At 34.9% G+C, this 20962-nt stretch overlaps 1 protein-coding gene across 6 annotated transcripts in view; it reads right to left on the bottom strand.

Annotated features, from left to right (window-relative positions):
• Window positions 1-2736: 2736 nt before the first annotated feature.
• The window catches only part of CRLK1 (Protein kinase superfamily protein), a 32886-nt gene continuing 14660 nt past the window's right edge, over window positions 2737-20962 (bottom strand). For 5 of the 6 annotated variants that reach the window (XM_020663443.2, XM_020663441.2, XM_088859926.1 and 2 more), the window contains 4 exons: window positions 18108-18193; window positions 17943-18014; window positions 3533-3736; window positions 2737-3343 (listed from right to left, as the gene is read on the bottom strand). In XM_020663443.2, the coding sequence (XP_020519102.1) occupies window positions 2999-3343; window positions 3533-3736; window positions 17943-18014; window positions 18108-18193 (707 nt within the window). In that variant the 3' untranslated portion in view covers window positions 2737-2998. The remainder of the gene's footprint in view (window positions 3344-3532; window positions 3737-17942; window positions 18015-18107; window positions 18194-20962) is intronic. The other variant, XM_088859928.1, reaches the window with a different exon arrangement.

The raw sequence follows: 20962 nt of genomic DNA, 5'->3' as shown, positions 1-20962 counted from the left end.
TGGAAAACAGTGTCCATTATTTGATAATTTGTATTTAATAAATAATCTACTACCATCAGCAGTATTAAATATTTGAGTAGTTTTATCAAAATATTTTGATGGAACTAAACCTTCATTAATATAATTTAAATCTGCACCTGAATCTACTAAAGCTAGTGTTTGAAAATTATATTCTTCTTCAATGACAATTTTTACTAATATAAACCATTTTTGGGAAATAATTTTATTTACTATGTTTACTGATATATTTTCTTCAACTTCTTTGGTTTCAGAGGTTTCTGGTTCTTTATCACTAGGATCTGCTAGTTGATTGAATTCGATTTCATCTGTATCAATTATAATTCCTGATATGTCATTTTGTAATTCTAATATTTTGATTCTAGTTTTTAATTGTCTAACTTCTGTTTTTATTTCATTTACTTCTTTTTTTAATTCAGATATTGTGGGTTCTCTTTGAAGTATACCATCTTTTTTATTAATTCGTTTGAGAATTTCAACAAAATTGTAATCCTCTGGTGGTTTGAGTAATGGAACTTGTTTATTTTTTGCTTTTCTTAATGTGATAAATTGGGTAATAATTTCTCACTTTTCTTCTGGATCATTTATTTTTTCTATAAGGTCTAATATTAATGTATCTTCTTTAGATAGCATATTACAGGAACATTCTTCTATATTCTGTTCAGATCCAGATTGTTCTGTTGAGGACATGAAATAATCTTCATCTTCTATTTGTCCTACCATTGTAGTATCAGTGGAAGATTCAAAAGAATTATCATATATTTGTATTATATCATATAATTTATTTCTAATAGATTCTTCTAAGATTATAGTATCTATTTTCTTTTTTATTTTACATTGGCTTTTATAATGGCCAACTTTTTCGCATTTATAACATACAGGTAACTTCCTTTTACCTTTATGGTACTTGTATTTTGGAGAAATCTTTTTATGAATTTTTCTTTTTTATGTTTTTTATAAGATTTCTTTTCTTTTCTCTCTGTCTTATATCTTTTTTTTTTATGAAATTTATCTCTAGATTTCTCTATATGATATCCGAATTGTTCACAGAAGTCTCCTAACACTTTTTTACCAGTCATTTTTTGTTTATCTAATTGTTTCTTTAATTTCATTTCTGTACATAGGGCTAATCCTTCTGCACATATTTCTGCAGATAATTCTCCTAATGTACAAAAAGAATATAGTATTATTCCTCCATTTTTATTTTTTAATCTAGTTTTTACCTTTTCTGCAAATAAATATGGTAATCCAGCAATAAATTTTTCTTTCCAATGATCCCGCTGGCTATCTTCTCTACTTAATAGTCTGGAAAAGAAAACATCTTTGTACCATTTATAATGGGATAGGGTTGGACCTCTTAAATTAGATAACAAATCTTATATATATATATATATATATATATATATATATATATATATATATATATATATATATATATATATATATATATATATAAAGAAAAAAGCTGGGGTTACCTCACTAGCTCATATGAACATTTGAGCCCAACGGTCCAAATTGAATTTGGGCCGATCTGATGATCGCAGATGTTCTGTAGTGTTTGAATTTTTCTTTTTCCTATAAATCCAAATCACTTGAAATTTTAAGCGTGTGTTCATAAAAAATAGGTGAATCTTCAAAAAGTATAAAAAGAAATATTTTATATGAAATAAATTGACCAAAATACCCCTGAAAAGGTTTGAGAGGTATTTTGATCATTTTGTTTTTCACGAATAATTTTTTTAATATTTTTATTAAGTACGCCTTGATGAAAAAAACACACAAATAAAATTTCAAATGATTTGGATTAGTAGAAAAATAAATAAAATTCAAGTACTACCGAACATCCGTGATTATCAAATTAACCCAAATTCAATCTGGACCGTTGGGCTCATATGTTCATATGAGCTAGTGGGGGCTAACCCTAGCTATATATATATATATATGTATGTGTGTGTGTGTGTGTGTATGTGTGAGAAAAGCGTTGAAATTAAGCCACTAGCTCATATGATAATATGTGTTCATATAAACCCAACAACTCAGATTGAATCTGAGTTGAAGTCGATCTAATAATTATGACCTCATTTCGTATTTTAATTTTAATATTTTTTCTACGAATCCAAATAATTTGAAATTTTAGTCGTGTATTCTTCAAAAATAAGAGAATCTAATAACATATCAAAAATAATAATTCGTAATAAATAAATTAACCAAAATACCCCTAAAATATTTCAAAAGTATTTTGATTAATTTATTTTTTACGAATTATTTTTAAAATATTTTTATTAACTACGCCTTGAAGAGAAGAATACACGTCTAAAATTTCAAATTATTTAGATTCATAGAAAAAAAATTTAAATTAAAATACGAAATAAAATCGTGATCGTCAGATCGATCCAGACTCAATCTGAACCGTTGGACTCGTATGTTCATATGAACTAGTAGGCTAATCTCAACATTTTCATATATATATATATATATATATATATATATATAGAGAGAGAGAGAGAGAGAGAGAGATGTTGACTATGTTGGCCTGATCAAATTTCAAAATGACAGCAACTTCATTTACATTTTGTATTGAAAGTTTTAAAATTTATGCTCATTTTCAACAAAGCATTATTCATTATACGTCAGCACAGGACTCAATATCTGCCGAAACTTTCTGAATTTCTTTAAAACCTTAGTGTCATCTTCTAATCCGTAGGTTAACTTGCAAAGTTGCATCAAAGAATGAAAGAATTATCCATTACAAAATGCACAAAAGTTTTTACATTTTCATTGTAACTGAAAAAAATGTCCCCCAAAAATGACTATATTACATTGAGGGTCCCCAACACCATGAAACATTGACACCCAAAACTTCAGCAAATTTGATTCAATCAACATGATGCTGACCATAGAATACGTACACCAACACAATGCAAAAAAAAAAAGGATATAGAAACCGAGAACAAAGGATAGGGGAAAGGATGCACACCATCTACACTTCAGACCGATCAGCAGTGCTATCGAAGGAATCCTCTCTCTCGACCTTCTCTTTGTCTGGTATCTGATATTCCAAATTTTCCAACTCAATATCAATTGAAGTTTCCTCAGCCATAGCAGACAAGGCTTGGCGATTTTGCTTGCGGCAGTTTTTGGGCTTCGTTATTCGAGACAGCACTTGAACAACATCCCTAATTGCGGGCCGTTTTCTCGGCATCCGGTTTATGCATGTGTAGGCAAGCGCGGCCATTTCATTCACTTCTCTTACATCGTAATTCCCATCAAACCGAGAATCAATTATTTCTTCCCATCCAATTTTTCCTTCACTATGTATTGCTGCCTGTTCATCAGAGCAAAGTTTGTATGCTAAACTGAATCAGTTTCTATCTATGAATTTGAATCAGTGCTTGGCTTGTCAAAAATTATGATTCTAGTAAATATCAGCTATTACACACTTGATGGTATAGAGAGAGAGAGAGAAGGGAGGGGGAAATAAAGTAAAATAGAAAAAGGAGGCCAGATTCTTTACAAGTTCGACATATTCCATGAGACCCTGTTGAGGATTACGGCCTGTGATGAGTTCAAAGAGCAGCACTCCAAAGCTATATACATCGCTCTTTTTTGTGAAGGACTTTGTTGATATATATTCAGGATCAAGATAGCCAAATGTCCCCCTAATATTAGATGCCTGAGGGTTAACCATTGCCTCCCGAGACAACCCAAAGTCAGCCACCTGATCACAGTGCTTTTGTGTCAGTCATGTCATAGATTAACACCAAAAATCTCAGCATTCTACTCAAGAGAGAAAGAGAGAGAGAGAGAGAGATAAATAGTAAATTATAAACACAATAGAACGAGAAAAGTCCAAAACTTTCAAGAATAGTATCATATATTCATTTGTCGATATCATATATTCATTTGTCGAAATAATTTCAAAATAAAGGACCATATGACCAATTGAATGGCTCAAAGGGATTAGGAGCACATGCTGATTATGTTCCCAATCTATGGATTGGAACTCTGAAGTCCCCCATCATATGCCTAGATAATGCAGACGTGCAATATTTGAAGCGGTGTTAACCAGGTCAGCCACCAAAATGGTTAGGATTCTAGTCAAAACCAGTCAAAGCATTGGGAACCAATTTAGCCTTTCCAACGAGTCAAACATGGTTGGTCCCACTGGTCAAATATTGACTTTGAAATAATCCAACCAGTTAGACCAGCTGGCATGGTCTAGTATTGATAATGACGAATTTTGAGGCTCCAATAGTCCAAAATCTCCCACATTTCTCTAAAATGTTCAGAAAGCATATAAATAAGAAACTCTGGCAACCACAAAAGAACATCCAAGAAAACTATAGAGAATCAGAAAGGATAACCCACAAGTGATAAAGTAAGTGTAAGAAGCACCATGATGTTGCATGGTCTAGTGCAATCCAGATTACAAGGCAATGGCTCAGACTGCCAGCCAGTTAATATTGCTAAGGACTTGATGATTGAGATTAGGCTACAGCCTATCTTCCCAATAACATGCAGCAATGACAAGGAAACCATACATTTTGCTTCAAGCCGAATTTCCATGAATGAAGCACATTGAGGCACACTACAACTATCTTAGGAAGAAAGTGAAATCTAAGTAGACTTGACATCTTATTTGAAGTCCAAAATAACATCAGCTGACATGCTTGCAAAGAAGCTAGGAAAGAACGGGGAGGCAAGCCATCTTAGACAAGCTAGGAACAATACAGAGCTCTGCACCAATTTGTAGGGGACTTTAAGAAGAGGCATTTACCCAAGGATGCTTCCATTCTTTCTATAATTTTCTATCCCCTGCGTGCCATTTCATACTTTACACAGGCATAGCAATGTCCATGTATATAATGTCTATATGGTAACGAAGCACCCGTCAACAGGAAGTCAACTTTGCCCATAATCCTCCACCCAAACATAACAAAATACATCTTTTATTCCGGAAAAGATTTTATAATAGTTTGAAAACTTGGACAAGAGATTCTTGGCTCTCTAGACTCCATTAGGCACTGCTATTTGCTAAGTCTTAGTTTACTTTTCTGAGCTTGCTCTAAATTTTGAATCTTCATTCCTTTGTTGGAATCTCACCAAACCAACTCGACACATCACTTAAGAGTCACGCACCACATCTGATATATGACACTTTGGTTCTTAAAAGTGTCATATAGGCAAACGAGATGTCCATCAACCTTTATCTCCCTGATGTATGGATGTAAGATAAGCTAAAGAAGTTCAATTGCTTGTATGCTGAGTTTACCATCAGGGTCTCTCAGACCGAAGTGGTTTCCTGTTAGACTTGGGTAAGTCCCCTAGTATGGATTGCATCCAGCAGGATCCACTAACTCTCACAGTTTCCAAGATACAAAACCTGTGTTTGGGAGGGGGGAGTTGGTTTGTCAGTGTTCTAGGCATGGGGGATTGCAGGAAAATCCGAAACCCCTTTCTTGCACCTTTTTTCACAATGAGAGAGCTTCATGAAAATTTTCACTTAAGGGTCAAATGGGCATCCTCTATCCAATCCAAACCTTGAAGTTTGCTAAAAAAATCCTTGAAATATGGAAAATTCCAATTTAGGGTTTGGCCAAAACTGATAGAGGAAAATTGAACGAGAACAGAGAACAACAATAACTCAGCCCAAACACATCCTTTTCATTGTTCCTCTTTTCTCCGAAAAAAATCACTTGGAATCTCTTAATAATATTATTTAATGATCCAAGGACATAAAGTGTCCATACAAATAATAAATTGACCCATATGTCCTAATTGACTCTTGATTAAATAATATTATAAATAAAATGACTAAAAGTCCCAAGTGGTCCAGCAATTAAAATCATTCTCCCCAGGTTGAGGATAACTCGCCCTCGAGTTAGAACCTTCATCTCAATGTTAGAAAAACTGGCCAGGTCAAACTGCACCCGGCCGGGTTACCCTGAACCGCTCTATGGGCGGGTCCTGTCAAGCCCCATTTTGGAGGTCAAGTTCCCAAGTTTTGAAAAAATTTCACAAAAAATTCTTAAAAAATCCAAAAAAAAAAAAATAGAAATTTATTTGTAATGTTTTTTTTTATGTTTTCTATCATTTGGGAGAAGATTGGAAAGTATTTTGGCCATGACTACTTTTTGACACTAAGTTTTTAACCTCATTTAGTTGTGTTTTGTTTAATTTTGCTTTAAACATATTTTTTCGAATGTTTTGTATTTTTTTTTTTAAATTTGTTTTTGCCTTGCTAGCATTGCTCCACCCGGGTTGGTTACCAGACCAGTTCTGGTTTACCTAGACCCAATCCATGGTTGGGTTCCATTCCCAAGTCATGTTTTCCTACATTGCTTCATCTTCATCTATATCTTGCCCAAATACTCAGACAAATCAACAATGTTGAAGATACCCTACGTCTCCATATGTGAAGCCAAAACGACCTTGTGAGCATTGTACCATCTTCTTCACAATCTTTAACCGTCCTGCCCTGCAATCATACTTGTTATACTCACCTACTGGATGCCTTTCCTTCCTGGGGTACATTATAAACCAATCTCCCACATTAACGAGACTTGAGATCAAGGCGTGCCATGGAATGTATTCCCTGTTGGGCCCATTGTGTACTACCATAATTGTAGTATATGAGCAAAACATACTTTGTCCTAAACACATTGGAGAATACTATACTACAAACTTTGAAGTAACTCAAGATTAATGTTGCGTTACGCTCGTAATTTCCTTCAGCTCGCACATAGTGATCACATATGGGGATTCTCCACTAAAAAAAAACAATAACATCAGGAATCACATAATCAACCATTCGATAGGCACCTTCTATGATGAACTCACTAGCAAAATCCTCATAGGAAAATACACCAAACCCTAAGGGTGCTAACCCATTATTCGAAGAAGACATCAAGAGAAACAACATCCTTACTACCACAATCATCTCCATGATCCTCCTTACCCTCACTTTGCCACTCCCCATAAACAATATCACCCACCAAATCATCATCAAAGATAGGACACTCATAAAAGATGGGATCGGTATCAAAGACGGGATCACCATCTCCATCATAAGGTTCCTCGTCAAAAATTGGATCACCCATGAAAACACACCAATCATCAAGGATTTGGGGAAGAAACTCCCTTCCCAGTTCCTCGTCCACTACTCTAGGTGTAATCTGTTACGCAGATCACCAAAGCTTACCCATTAAATATCACTTTAGGCTAATCCTCTTCAGGTACCTCATCATAAACCAGGTCAAATGATAGTTTGTTGTCCAATTCAAGAAACTCCTTAGCAAGGGTCACAAATTTTCTATCCATGTATTGAGAAAACACGTGTGCGATTCCCAACACTTAAAGCACTTAATGACGTCGTTGTTTAAACGATTCAGGCGGCTGGAACTGCCCCTAACACCCATAGTACCCTACTGTTTGGACGAACAGGCAGGTCGTGAGGCATGTCCAGCCACCAATTTCCCACTTTTTCCGCTAAGATTGCTTCCAAGGTCACTTTTACCACCCTGGGCTTCACCCCACTTTGATGACAAACATCACTGCTAAGCTTCAACCTTAACCACAAGCTTGTAAACTTCATCTAAAGTCCAATAACATCGTAGCACCACCGCATCTTGTATCGATTTGCTCAGCTCACCTACATAGAGAACTAGGGACTATTCCTCTCTTTCAACCACATCAATACAAGCCATCAACTGATGAAATTCACCAGTGTACTCTTTAACACTTTCATCGCCTTGAAGGGAGAAAATTTTCAGATAGCTATCTGTCCTTTAAATTATTTTTCATCTTCTCCTCAATATTAATTTTGGACTTTCCCATTCTCCCTTCTAAACCTACGTTATTCCCACCATGCTAAAGCACTTTTCTTCAATTTTACGACAATAATTTTTACTTTTGGGATCCTCTTATAATCCAAAACCCTTTCCACAATTTAACCAATCTATAAACTCCTCAAGTTGAGGCTTACCGTCAAAGTCAAGGATACCCACCTTCATGTCGAAAGCCCTTGAATGGTGCCTTCCACGTCTAGGCCTTTCAACGTTATCCTCATCACTGGACTTAACATGCAGTGCGCAATAGTGAAAAGGGTTGTATTCAAGATCTTCTTGGGCCGAAAGATCACCATCTTGCCTATGATTGATATTTGCAAACTGTTTCACCAGCTGATGAACTTTCCTTTTGAGGTCTTCAATCTCCTTATCTCTAGAATCACGAAGTTGTCTTCGAAACTGCCCCATTCCACAGCCCTTTCTCACTACGATGGATTTGCTAAAATCACAAAACCTAGACAGAGAATCAACCAAAACCTTGCCGAAATCAGTAAGCTCTAGGCTGAATTTGGCAAAACTTGGCCCAAAATCAGTAAACCCTAGACTTGGGTGTAGTTTCCCGGCCTTCTTGTTCAAGAAAGCCTACACTCTGTTATCAAATTGACGTAGTAAAATTGAAGGAAAATAGAAAACAATAATAATTTAGGCCAAACACACACAACAAATAGAAGAAAACAAAGGGTCCCTTCATCAAACACTCACATTTAGCGAAAACTTCATTTTTCTTATTCCTCTTTTCTCAAGAAAAATTATGTGGAATGACCCCTCTCTAGGCCCCATGCAACTCTTAGTATAATCTGATGATCCAATTATTAAAAGTGTTAGTGTCCATACAAATATTAAATTGACCCATATGTCCTAACTTAACTGACTTTTTAAATATATGACACTAACTATAAATAAAATGACAAGAAAGTCCCAAGAGGTTCAGCAATAAAAAATGACTGAAAATAACCCTAAAATAAATAGAAAATCATCCCAAACATGGTTGCTCTTCTTGTTCTTCTTGGTAGCTTCCTAGGTTCACATCCTCCAAATATATGTGAGATTTCTTGCTTCCACAGAGGACACTAGTCACTTTGCCCACTTGATGCACTTTGCGCATCATAAAAAAAAAATTGTGGTCCCCAAATCAAGTACATACAAAATCCGATCTTACATATAATCCAAGGGTTTTGATTTGGGGCATTTGAAGATTTGTTTACAAATATTAGAGGGCATGCATGATTTGAATCAGATGCATCATTGAGAGGATCAACTTCAAAATTTAAGCGAAGAGAAATTGGGTTTTTTTTTTTTCAATTTAAAGTCATAGGAATTTATTTTGGAAAAAATATAACTACATCTAGTAGTACTTTTATTGTACTTAATGCCTCCAGCATGATTAGAGTTTTAAATTGTTTCTCGAGTAACATTCTCTCAAAAGATTTAGTAAAACAACTTTTCATATTTCAATCATCATCATCATCGTGATTTGAGCCTTATCCCACCTATTTGGAGTTAGCTACAAGAATCTTGTTCTACCATTCTACTCTATCAAGGGTCATATCCTCAATCAGACCATAAATCATCATGTCTCTTCTCACTACTTCCATCCTTGTACTTTGGGGCCTTCCCCTTGCCCTTGTAGAGCCTTCCACAACTAAAACACCCCTTCTAACAGGTGTTGTATGAGGTCTACATTGCATGCGACCAGACCACCTAAGTCTACTTTCCCTCATCTTATCACCTTTGGAGCTACACCTAAGTTCCCTCATATGTATTTATTAAGAATTCTATCCTTCCTTGTCTTGTCACACGTCCATCTCAACATCCTCATCTCAGCTACATTAATCATATGAATATGTTGTTTCTTGACTACCCGACATTCCATCCAATAAAGAATGGCTAATGTTACACCCATCCTATAAAACATTCCCTTCAGTTTCATTGGTATGTGACAATCACATAAAACTCTAGAAATACATCACCATTTCACCAACCCAATTCTAATTCTATGCGCAACATCTTACTCAATCTCTCCATTCTCCTAGATTATCCACCCAAGATTTCGAAAACAATTTCTTCTAGGTATTTCTTGACCATCAATCTCAACTACTTCCTTGTTTCTACTCTATTATTATTAAACTTGTGTCCTATATATTCCGTCTCAATCCCATTAATTTTAAAACCTTTAGATTCTAGATCATCCCTCCAAATTCTAACTTTACACTGCCATCCTCTAGTCTCATCAATCAAAACTGTCATCCACAAACAATATACATTGTGGTACCTCATCATTTAAATGCCTATTAACTCATACATAATCAAAACAAAGAGATATCGGCTCAACACTGACCCCTGATCTAGCCCTACTGTCAATGAAAACTCATTTGTCTCTCTATTAATTGTCTTCACACTACTTAGCGCTCCCTCGTACACATTTCTCAAGACGTCAATATATCCACTAGAGGCTACTTCCTTTTCCAACACCACCACCAAATTAACTCTCTAGGTACCCTTTGTCTAGATCAATAGAGATTATGTGGAGGTCACTCCCCTTCTCCCTAAATTTCTTACTTAGTTGCTTAAGTAGGAAAATAGCCTCAATTGTTGACCTCTCTAGCATAAAACCAAAATGATTTACTAATATAATCCCTCCAGTCTTAGTCATTGCTCAATCACTCACTCCCACAACTTCATATTGTGGCAATAATTTTAATCCCACAATATTTCGTACAATTTTGCATGTCTCATTTGTCCTTGTAAATAGGTACTACAGTGTTTTTCTCCTTTTATCTGGCATTTTCTTTATTCTCAGTATCTTGTTGAACAACTTGGTGAGTCAAAATATGCTAATATCTCCAATCCACTTTCAAACCTCTATCGGGATACCATCTGGTCTTAAAGCCTTTTTTATCTTCATCTTTCTCAAAGCTTCTTTCATTTCAGATATCTTAATCCTGATCTATAACCTCATACCTCATTTATGTCGAAGCTTTCTCCTAGCTTTGTGCTTCCAAAGTGTTCGTCTTTAACACTTTTTTAAAATAAATTTGCCACCTTTTGTTGACGTTGTCATCCTTCACCAACACCCTCTTATCCTTGTTCTCCCTCTGATCCTTGTTCTTAATGTATGTAATATAATATGGATCTCTACACTTCATCTCTCTCTTCTTTTCTAGTTTGACGACATCTTTTTCACTTTATCTTGTCCTCAATTTATTGTATAGATCATCATATGCCTTAAGTTTAACCTTACTCTTTTCTTAGTGTCTTTCTCAACATTTTTATATTCTTCTAAATTTTGATCATTTCTATCACATTGGTGACCTTTTATAACATGATCATTTTTCGTTAATAGCCTTTTAAACATCCTCACTCCACCACCAAGTTTCCTAGTCAGAATTTCTTTTCCCTCTAAATTCTCCTATAACTTCTTTTGCCACTTTCTTAATACAATCAGCCATTCATTTTACATAACATTAACTTTGTGCTCAGAATTATATTTTCCTTCTTTTATCAATTTATTCCTAAATAAATCTATTTTCTCCCTTCTTAAATTCTACAACCTAGTTCTTGGACACCTATTAGTTTTGCTCCTTTTAATGTGTACAAAAATAATTTTACACATGTACTAGGATTACTTGTTCGGTATTTTTGAACTTCATGATACCAATCGAATATTTTTAGTTGGTTTTTATGCTTCTAGCATGCGTAGACTGTTTCCAAAGTAACATTTCCTCTCAAACATGGTAACAAATAAGCCTTTTTTCACATTTAGATGTATTTTTATGCATGTATAAAAGTGAGAACGGCTTAGTGGTTTTTTAAATAGAAAAAGAAAAGAAAGTTCCATGATCCAGTGAGGTGCTTTTATTGGTGTTTTTATGCAAGAAGGAAAGGTGGGAAATTGAATCCACCCTTTTTCTGAACCTTAAACAAATAAAATCAGCAATAATGGAGAAAGCACATAGCTGTAACTCAAGCCAAGAGAAGAATTTTCTTCTTTTATGGAATAAATTTCATTCACATAACATATCCTCCCAAAATATGACATCCAACCTTTTATAAACCTATGAAACCCTCATTTAACTTGAGATCCAAGTAAATATGTAAGACTCTAAAATATCCCTAAAATAATACTAAAGTTCTAAAAATATCCATGTGAACAGTAATAAATGAACAGTTTCATGAATAATAAATAAAAAAAATATAAGAAAACCCTAGAATCCCAACAAAACTTAAAATCCTAAAAATATATCTGAAAACTAAAATCAAAATATACATCCTTTAAACTTGAATAGAAATTAAAAATAAGTATAATTTTCCCCTCCATCATTCTCCTGTGTTTGGAGAAAACTCATCCTCAAGTTTTGAAATGTGCTAAAGATGAATTCAATATCAAATCCGCATTCTTTAACCTTCTTCTTCTTTGTTCGCTCAAAGATTATTTGTGGTAAAAATAATTCTAATAGAAACGGAACTTGATATGTATATTGAGAAATCGATGCAAATTTATCAAATTCAACTATTCTTGAGCTCCCATTGAAAATCGTGAAGGAAAGTTCAACCCAATTCTTTGTACTTTAGAGGCTTTCTCAACATCTATCTCAATACTCTCTAAAACCAGGGCCACAATTTGCAAATTTGAGTCGACAATGCTTCCACTGCACTATTCTAATTCTAATGCCCTAATTCTCCTTGATATCGTTAGGATCTTCATCTTTTTCTTCGTCAAAGATGGTTCACCCACGAAATCTTGATCATCACCATAGATTTGATCTCTTACAAGATCTGGTTTATCATCTAAATATGTATCGAAAATTGGTGGTAGATCCCAACCTAAATACTACTGATTTTCCATATGACCTACACCAAAATCAACCTCATTCTCCTTCAAATCATGTAGATCGATTAAATCATATGATTTATTCTCCTGAAAATGAGGGTTCCAATGCGGAACGCGTGCATAGTTTGGGTGGTCGAAGGCAACTTCATCATTTCGCTCCAACTCTGACTCGGGCTATGATTCATACCATTCTCCATAAAATCCCTCAAGATTTGGATCTATTACCATAGATTCCTCTTCGTTTAGGGCATGTTGTTGCTGGCATCACTTGTGCAGCAATACCTCTATAACCCTCTCCGTTAAGTTGTTGATTTCCTTGTGTAGATGGATCAGATCGGCATCCTTATGGCCAAGTCCTTCACGACCAGCCATCGCAATTTTGAGCCATCTTTGAACCATGCTCTGATACCACTTGATGTAGGAAGGAAATGTATGAAATTGAATCCACCCTTTTCCTAAACAAGTAAAATCAGCAATAATGGAGAAAGAACATGGCTGTAAATCAAGCCAAGAGAAGAACTTTCTTCTTTCATAAAATAAATTCATTCCCATAGCATATCCTCCCAAAATATGACATCCAACCTTTTATAACCTTATGAAACCTTAATATAACTTGAGATCCAAGAAAACATTTAAAACTCTAAAATAACCCTAAAAAAGTAGTAAAATTCCAAAAATACCCCTACAAACAGTATCATGAATAGTACACATGAATCAAACCATAGAATCCCAACAAAACTTAAAACCATAAAAATAATCCTAAAACTAAAATCAAAATATACATTTTTTAAAATTGAATAAAAATTAAAAATACGTAATATTTTGCCCTCCATTATTGTTTATGACACTAGCATGTTTAGATTGTAGCCAAAGTAATATTTTCTCTAAAAAACTCGGTAAATACATATTCTTTTTTATGATATAAAAAAAAAATATTTATACGTGGGAATCACTTATTGGGTTATTTTATCAACTTAATGATGCGAATGAGATGTTTTTTGTTGGCTTTTTATGACTCAAGCACGCAAATGAGAAATTGAATTTCCAGTAAAACACTCAGTAAGAATAAACATTCTTTTTTTTTCATATTTTGATGTACAAAAAAATATTGTTGTACACATTGGAACTCACTTATTGGTTTTCTTTAAGATAAAAATAAAAAAAATAAATAAATAAATAAAAATAAAACAACGGATGCCAATCAAAGATTTTTGGTTGGTTTTTTATGCCTGTAGTACCTTATTTCCAAAGTAACATTTCCCCAAAAAATATCAAAAACAGTAAATATTTTTTAGTTTGAAATTTTGAATGTAATTGAAAATATTTTTACAGGTGTAAAACTAAACCACTGTTTTTTGTACGCTTTTGGGGCCGGAGGATCCATGCAGGTTGATCCTAATAGGAAGGATAAAGTGAAATGTGTATTCTGTGGGGAGAGATGGATGGCGCTATCAACCACCTAAAACATCACCAGTGTGGTGTTCTTGTGACTGTCAAGCAACAATTGCTTGCATTTTATCATGGTGGCGAGAGGCAAAAAGACATAAAAATAGAAGGTGGTAAAGGAAGTAGAGGAGAGATTAAAATGCACCTACTTGAGAGCAGATAACAAAGATTTAGATGCCTAACTTGAGTTTGCAAGAAGCCAGTCCAGAAGGTATGTACAAACAGCAGGTCATAATGGGGAGGCAATGTGGTGTGGGGTCTGCAGGAGCTGGACCAGTTGTCCTGTACCTTCAGGACCCAATCATGTAGCATCTAGCATGGGGGAATAAGCACCAGGATTATTCAGGATTTGTGCATGCATGATAGGCATAAACCTCCTAGTAGTTCTCAGTCTTCTCATGCTATACGGACTCCCAAAATTTTACAACCTTATAGCTTATCCAAGAGTAAATTGATCCCCTTCAGTCCGAGTTCAGAGCAAAAGACCCTAAAGTCCACATAGGCCAAGACAATTAGAAGCACATTAAAAGGCAATTGCTGAGTGGTTTTATGATGCTACCATCTCATGCAGCAAATAGTGAACAATGTTCAAAAATGCGGATTCGGCCGCCTAGGCGTTTTCGGCACCTAGCTGCCTGGGGCGGCGCCCAAAGACAGGGTGCCCTCACATAAATTGAAACCCCCCCCCATCAAAAAACAAAAAACAGGGGGAGTTCTTTGGGTATAAGACCTAAGTTTCTCTTTGGGTATAAGACCTATGTTTCACTTTTACATAAGACTTAACCCATTAAGATATCACATAATCAATTATTTATCAAATAAAATAGAATATTAAAACATGACACATTATACAAAAAAAGAATCAACAATTCATAAAAGAATACGATATATGCTCAATTTCATCGTCCAAATGACAAAATTCAATTAATCAAAAAAATCAATCTTTTAACTACAACCATGTAAATATATTGTAAAAGAAAAAAAAAAAAAAAAAAAAAGCAAAAGTAAACACATGATTCATCACATAATACATTGTAGCAAAATAAAATCAAAACCTTCTTTCAAATATGATATACTTTAAAAATATCAAAATCAAATCGGTGCAAGCCTCGTCTATTGGGTAGTCAAAAGTTCTCAAAATCAACTACTAGAAGCTCCAAATCCACCCACAAAGGCTGGTTTTTTTTTTTTCTTTTTCGGGGGGGAGGGGGGGGGGGGGCGGGTTCTGTTTCTGGGGTTTAGAATACCCCCCGAAACCCTTTTTCCCCCCTTTATAGGAGGGAAAAATTACAGTTTTTTACCCTTCACGGAGGGTTTTTTTCCACCTGTCTACAAAGTGTCACGGGGCAGCAGCGCCTAGGCAGTCAGCTAGAGACAGGGCGCATAATGACCCCGCCGAGACCCTAGGCGTTTTTTTCAAATTTTTCACCTCGGCGATCAGGCGACCGAATTTTCGAACACTAATAGTCAATATTATAAAACACTGATTTCTCGGCCCCAGCTAACTAGCACTCGACCAAAAAACTTGGCCTCGGCATCCCCCCCTCCCCCCGGAGGGAGCTTTGTATACATAATTAGATGTACAAACAAACAAAAAATTATATATATATATATATATATATATATATATATATATATATATATATTTAAGCTAAATAACTAAGAAGTTATGTATAAATATTTTATATATGATTTTGATTTTCTATGATGAACTGTGAATTTTCTTACTGTATACTCTATTTTTCTGTTTTTTCCTAATCAATTAGTTTTTACTAATTTTAATTTATTTATAATAATCTTGTCTTTTTTCTGGGCGATTGTTGAGAGCTTTTTGGACTCATACAAGACTTGGGCAAGCCCACTCGTACTCAAATGAGTTACTCAACTCAGGTAGGGACCTAAGTCCTGATCCTGAGCTGAATTCTTTTAACATTGCTATAAAACCCATAATATCAACTGTTACAAGTGTGGGACCCAGGTTCAAGTCTTCATGTGCACATGAGCGTAGGAGGCTTTTGCTTAGACGATAGGTGGTCGAGATTGATTTATATGTGGAGAAGTATAAGTTGATCTTGAGAAACACAGATGTGACAATCATGTAAGCTAGCTGGAAGAATTCCAATGGAAGGATATTGATCAATTACATGATATTTTGTCCATAAGGAATGGCCTTCCAGGCTATAGTGTAGATGACCCCAACAAAGGTACACGTGGGAAACTCCTATTTATGCTGATTGATAATGTGTTGAAGGCTACTGAGAAGGAGAATGCAGTTGAAGAGACAACAAATAATGCAAAGAACTAAATGAATGAAAGAAAGAGGCTATTAGGAGTAAGCATTCATTGATGTGTTTAGGTTTTATCTTTACACCGGCATACCACTACCTCCCAGGTCAAAATGAGCACTCTAAGATCATGAAAGGGGTGAAGTATTACATGGGAAGATTAAAGTGGGATGAGGAGGCACAAATTGAGGATTTGAAAGAGGTAAATCTCTGTTTTATTGGTTTACTGAAATTGTGAACTTGTGATGATCTATCAACTGCGTAATGCAATGATCCACCATTGTGACCATCTATTTCATATGATCTTATTCTTTAAGCTTGATCTATATACAGATGCAAAAGTAGATTGGGTCAAGCCACGTGATAAGAAGTGACATACAGTTAGAGCCTAGCTAGCTTTCCAATTCTCATATGGTCATAGACTTGAAAAAATACTAATTTGTTCTGTTGTATTTGACCTTGTGATTGTACTCGTTTGAGTCATTTGTCTTCTCCCTTTTCAGCAAAATAGTGGGCGATACATGGAGATGATCCCATCTATTTCTCCACTACAATATGTTGTATATTTGGTTGGATACCAGAACTTCTTTAATATGAAATTGAAACTTGAACACCGATGAGAGTAATCAGACAAATATAGAAGCAACGGAATTTGCATTATAATTTCATCATTTGTATGTCAAACATGACAAAAATATCTAAGCTACATATCTACATACGAAAATTACCATTTTAGCACTTCACATTTCGATATAAATTTTCTGAAGTTCTATGATTTTCCTCCATTATATGCTTTTCTGAATTTCCCTATTTTTCCTTTTTTGGGATTTTTTGTTTGTTACACACCGCCTGTCACACCCTAGGAATTGGTTTCGCTCGAAGCATCGGACCAATGATCACCCATTCCTTGTGTGTCCTACTAGTGCCACAAAGGTTTCGGTGGCCTTATTGGTGCATACCACTGTGGGGTCTTCGACTGGGAGGAAGTCGTAACAAGGTAACCGTAGGGGACGCATTGGAATAAGGAGATGATAGCTCCTATATTTCCTAGTTTGGAATCGAGGAAGTATACTCAAGAATAAAACAAGCTTAGACATAGTGAAATATGGCTCAAGCCCGACACGACACAGGGGGGGGGTAATGGGGCAAGACTAGCAGGTTCGACTCAAGAAGTTGAACAAGACCTGGCCGTGCCCAGTTCCTAAACGAGTTTATGGTTTAAAACATTGCGTATATGATATTTAAATGGTTTCAAGTATGAAAAACAACAACCAAAAACTTGGTTACATATGCATCCTGTTCTTCCCCCAAAAAAAAACACTATCTTGGACAGTACTCAAGAAGTTGGGAGATTAATCTAACTCTCTAGGCTTCCACTTGACTTCCAAAGAAATGCCAACAACATTAACTAAACTTCAATTGCAATTAAACTTCCTACATTATGTGAATTATAATCACACCACATGAGAAACATGATGGACCGCCAGTGCATCAGCTAAGGAAAGAGTACCATACTCTAGCTTTCATGGACCGATCCAAAAGGATGTTAGAAGACTTGACGTCCCGATGTACAACAGGTGGTACAGCCTGAACAGAACAAATAGCAAAAATCAGCAACAAAACAGCATTAACAATAAACTCTACACAACTATATCAATATCATTTTTAAGCCACAAATACCCCATCATGAAGATATTCCAAACCCCGTGCAATATCTTGAGCAATGCGCAGCCTCAAATCCCATCTCAAGGGTTCATTTTTATCACCTGCAGATGCAATGAAGAACTATTCTAAGTCAACCAAGACCAAGTTCAATGCTGAAATAGTGTACCAGTAGTCAAGTACCGTCCAATTATTCAAATAAGAAGGGAAAAAATGGACAGCTATGATTATATTTAATATTTTAATTTAAATTTTTTATAGATTGGATTTAAAACAATCTTTGACAGCCTGGTTTGAGAAATTCAATGAAGCCTTACTGATGATTATGTTTAGAAGCGTCAAGCTGATCATACATCATTTGTAAAGAAAATTTTTTGCCGGCATTACATCACTCATAGTTTATCTTGATGATATTATAATGACATGAGAAGGCTTATTACAGATTGAGATCTCCAGTGCTACCAAGTGTTTGACTTAAAAGATTTCGCTCCACTCAGATATTGTATAGGTAGCAAAGTCAAAGAAGCAAACAGCTATTTGTCATAGGAAGTATGTGCTGGACTTGTTACAACCAATGGAACGTTGGGAGCTAGACCGAAGGATACTCCTATGCAAGTTAATCATAGACTACATGCACAGATGGGAAAGTTATTGAAAGACCCTAGTCAATATCAGAGCTTACTGGACAAGCTTATATACTTCACAATTACACGACCAGATATTTCTTATGTGGTTAGTGTAGTGATTCATGCACGTGGCACAAAAACCTCACTTAGATGTGGTGTATCATATACTAAAGTATCTCAAGTTATCTCCAAGGAGAGGATTATTTGCTTATCATTGTCATATAGGTGTTTCAATCTTCATTGATGTAGATTGGACTAGTTCTCAAACTAATAGAAGGTCAACTATAGGTTATTATACCTTTGTTGAGTTTTATGGAAGAGTAGAAGTAGTAGCCAGATTAAGTGTTGAAGTAGAATACAGGACTATGGCGCATGGATCTTGTGAAGTGGATTAGAACTACACTAGCTAATCTAGGGGTTAAAATTCATTTACCAATGACCCTTGATTGTGTTAATGAAGTCATCCACTATGCTGAGAACCTTGAATACCATGAGCGAACAAAGCACATCGAAGGGAACTGATATTTTATACAGGAAAAGGTAGCAGTTGGATTTCTTTGTACTCTTCATGTGAAATCAAGAGACCAACAAGAAAATATCTTCATAAAAGAAGTTGCACGACATACTATGGGATATAATTGTGAAGCTAGGTATGATTGGTGTCTATGCTCCAGCTTGAAGGAGACTCTTGAATGTGCAATGGCAAGCTAGGGGCATAAAAGGGATAGGATATTTAATAATAACATAATGTAGATTCTTTATTTAAAGAAGAGTATATTTTGCAATTTCTATATAAATAATATATGGGCAAGCTTTCTATGGTTCCCCTACTGCATAAAACTTATATAATTCCCCTAAACCAACCATCCATTTTGAATGGAGGGTTAAGATTGCCCCAATCACAATGTCACGTCTCTACACTATTTTATTTTTAATTTTTTGCCATAAACTATTTTGACACCAAATTTTGGACATCTAATCCTCCATTAAACTCGCACTAGTGAAAAATATAAAAACAAATTTTCCAATAAAATAAAATGATCAAAATGCCCCTGAAAGTTTCAAGGGGTATTTTGGTCATTATATTTTATTGATAAATTATTTTTAATATTTTTTATTGGTGCACCCCAATGAGAAGATAGAACGTACCAAATTTCATATTCATAAAATTTGTATAAAAAAAACTAAAAATAAAATAGTTTGAGACGTCGGATCTAAGATCAAACGGTGAGTGGCTCTCTTGATCAAAATTGGACGGCTGGATGGTAGGGGAAGCATAGATCTTCTATGCTGTAGGGGAAGTATAGAAACCTTTCCCATAATATATAACTAGTACTTTGACAAGTCTTAGAGACTAGCAACATATGGTATCTAGGTTCTCTCAAATCACCCCTCTCTCCCCTTTTTCTTCTCTATTTTCCTCCTCTCTTATTTTCTTTCTCTCGTACATACTCATCTCATACCAACAATTTCAGATCTAGATCTAGATCAATCTTTTCAATTTGATATATTCCAATCACTAGATTTAAGAAGAACACGGTTAGGTTTTTATTTTTTAGGATTTATAACAGTTTTATTCATCCTTTTTAAAGTATGTGTATCTTTGGTATATATACATTTTTCATCAATAAAATGTAGTACATATATTTATTTAGTGATAATTCATAGGTATGACTATATCTAGAAACTATATGTTATATTTTGTAACATCTTTTCTTTATAATAGAAATAATAAATTATTTAAGAAATATATAGATATATAGACACAGAGACATGAACACGCACATCCAAAATACATTTTGTATGCTGTATTACTATTATGTATAAATGTGACATACATCTAAAATATATTATATCCTACATTTAATATAAAGCATGATACAATGTGCTACTCTCTGCAATCCTAGGCGATTTAATCCTAGATCATGTAGGGTCATCTTTCACTTTCAATTACATGCCAACACTGTGAGAGGCAGCTGTCCTCCCTCTCTCGCTACATATATATATATCTGTGTATTTTAGATATTTCACTTCAGAGCCAGACACTTAGCTTGATAAGCACATTGGGACTTCCAGGCAAGGCAATCTCATAGCACTGTATGCGTTTGTGTGTGTGGAGACACAAACACATATATGGGAGAGGGTGTCTGATCTAATATGGCCAAGTACCCTTAAACAGTTCAAAAACCAATGAATAAAGATGAACTAAACTATATTTTTCCAAGAAACAAAAATGAAATAAACTGT

Source organism: Amborella trichopoda, chromosome 2 (assembly GCF_054954075.1).
Source record: "Amborella trichopoda isolate Santa Cruz 75 chromosome 2, AtrichopodaSantaCruz75HAP2 v2.0, whole genome shotgun sequence".
Classification (NCBI taxonomy): Eukaryota; Viridiplantae; Streptophyta; class Magnoliopsida; order Amborellales; family Amborellaceae; genus Amborella; species Amborella trichopoda.
This window is presented reverse-complemented; position numbering and strand designations above follow the sequence as displayed.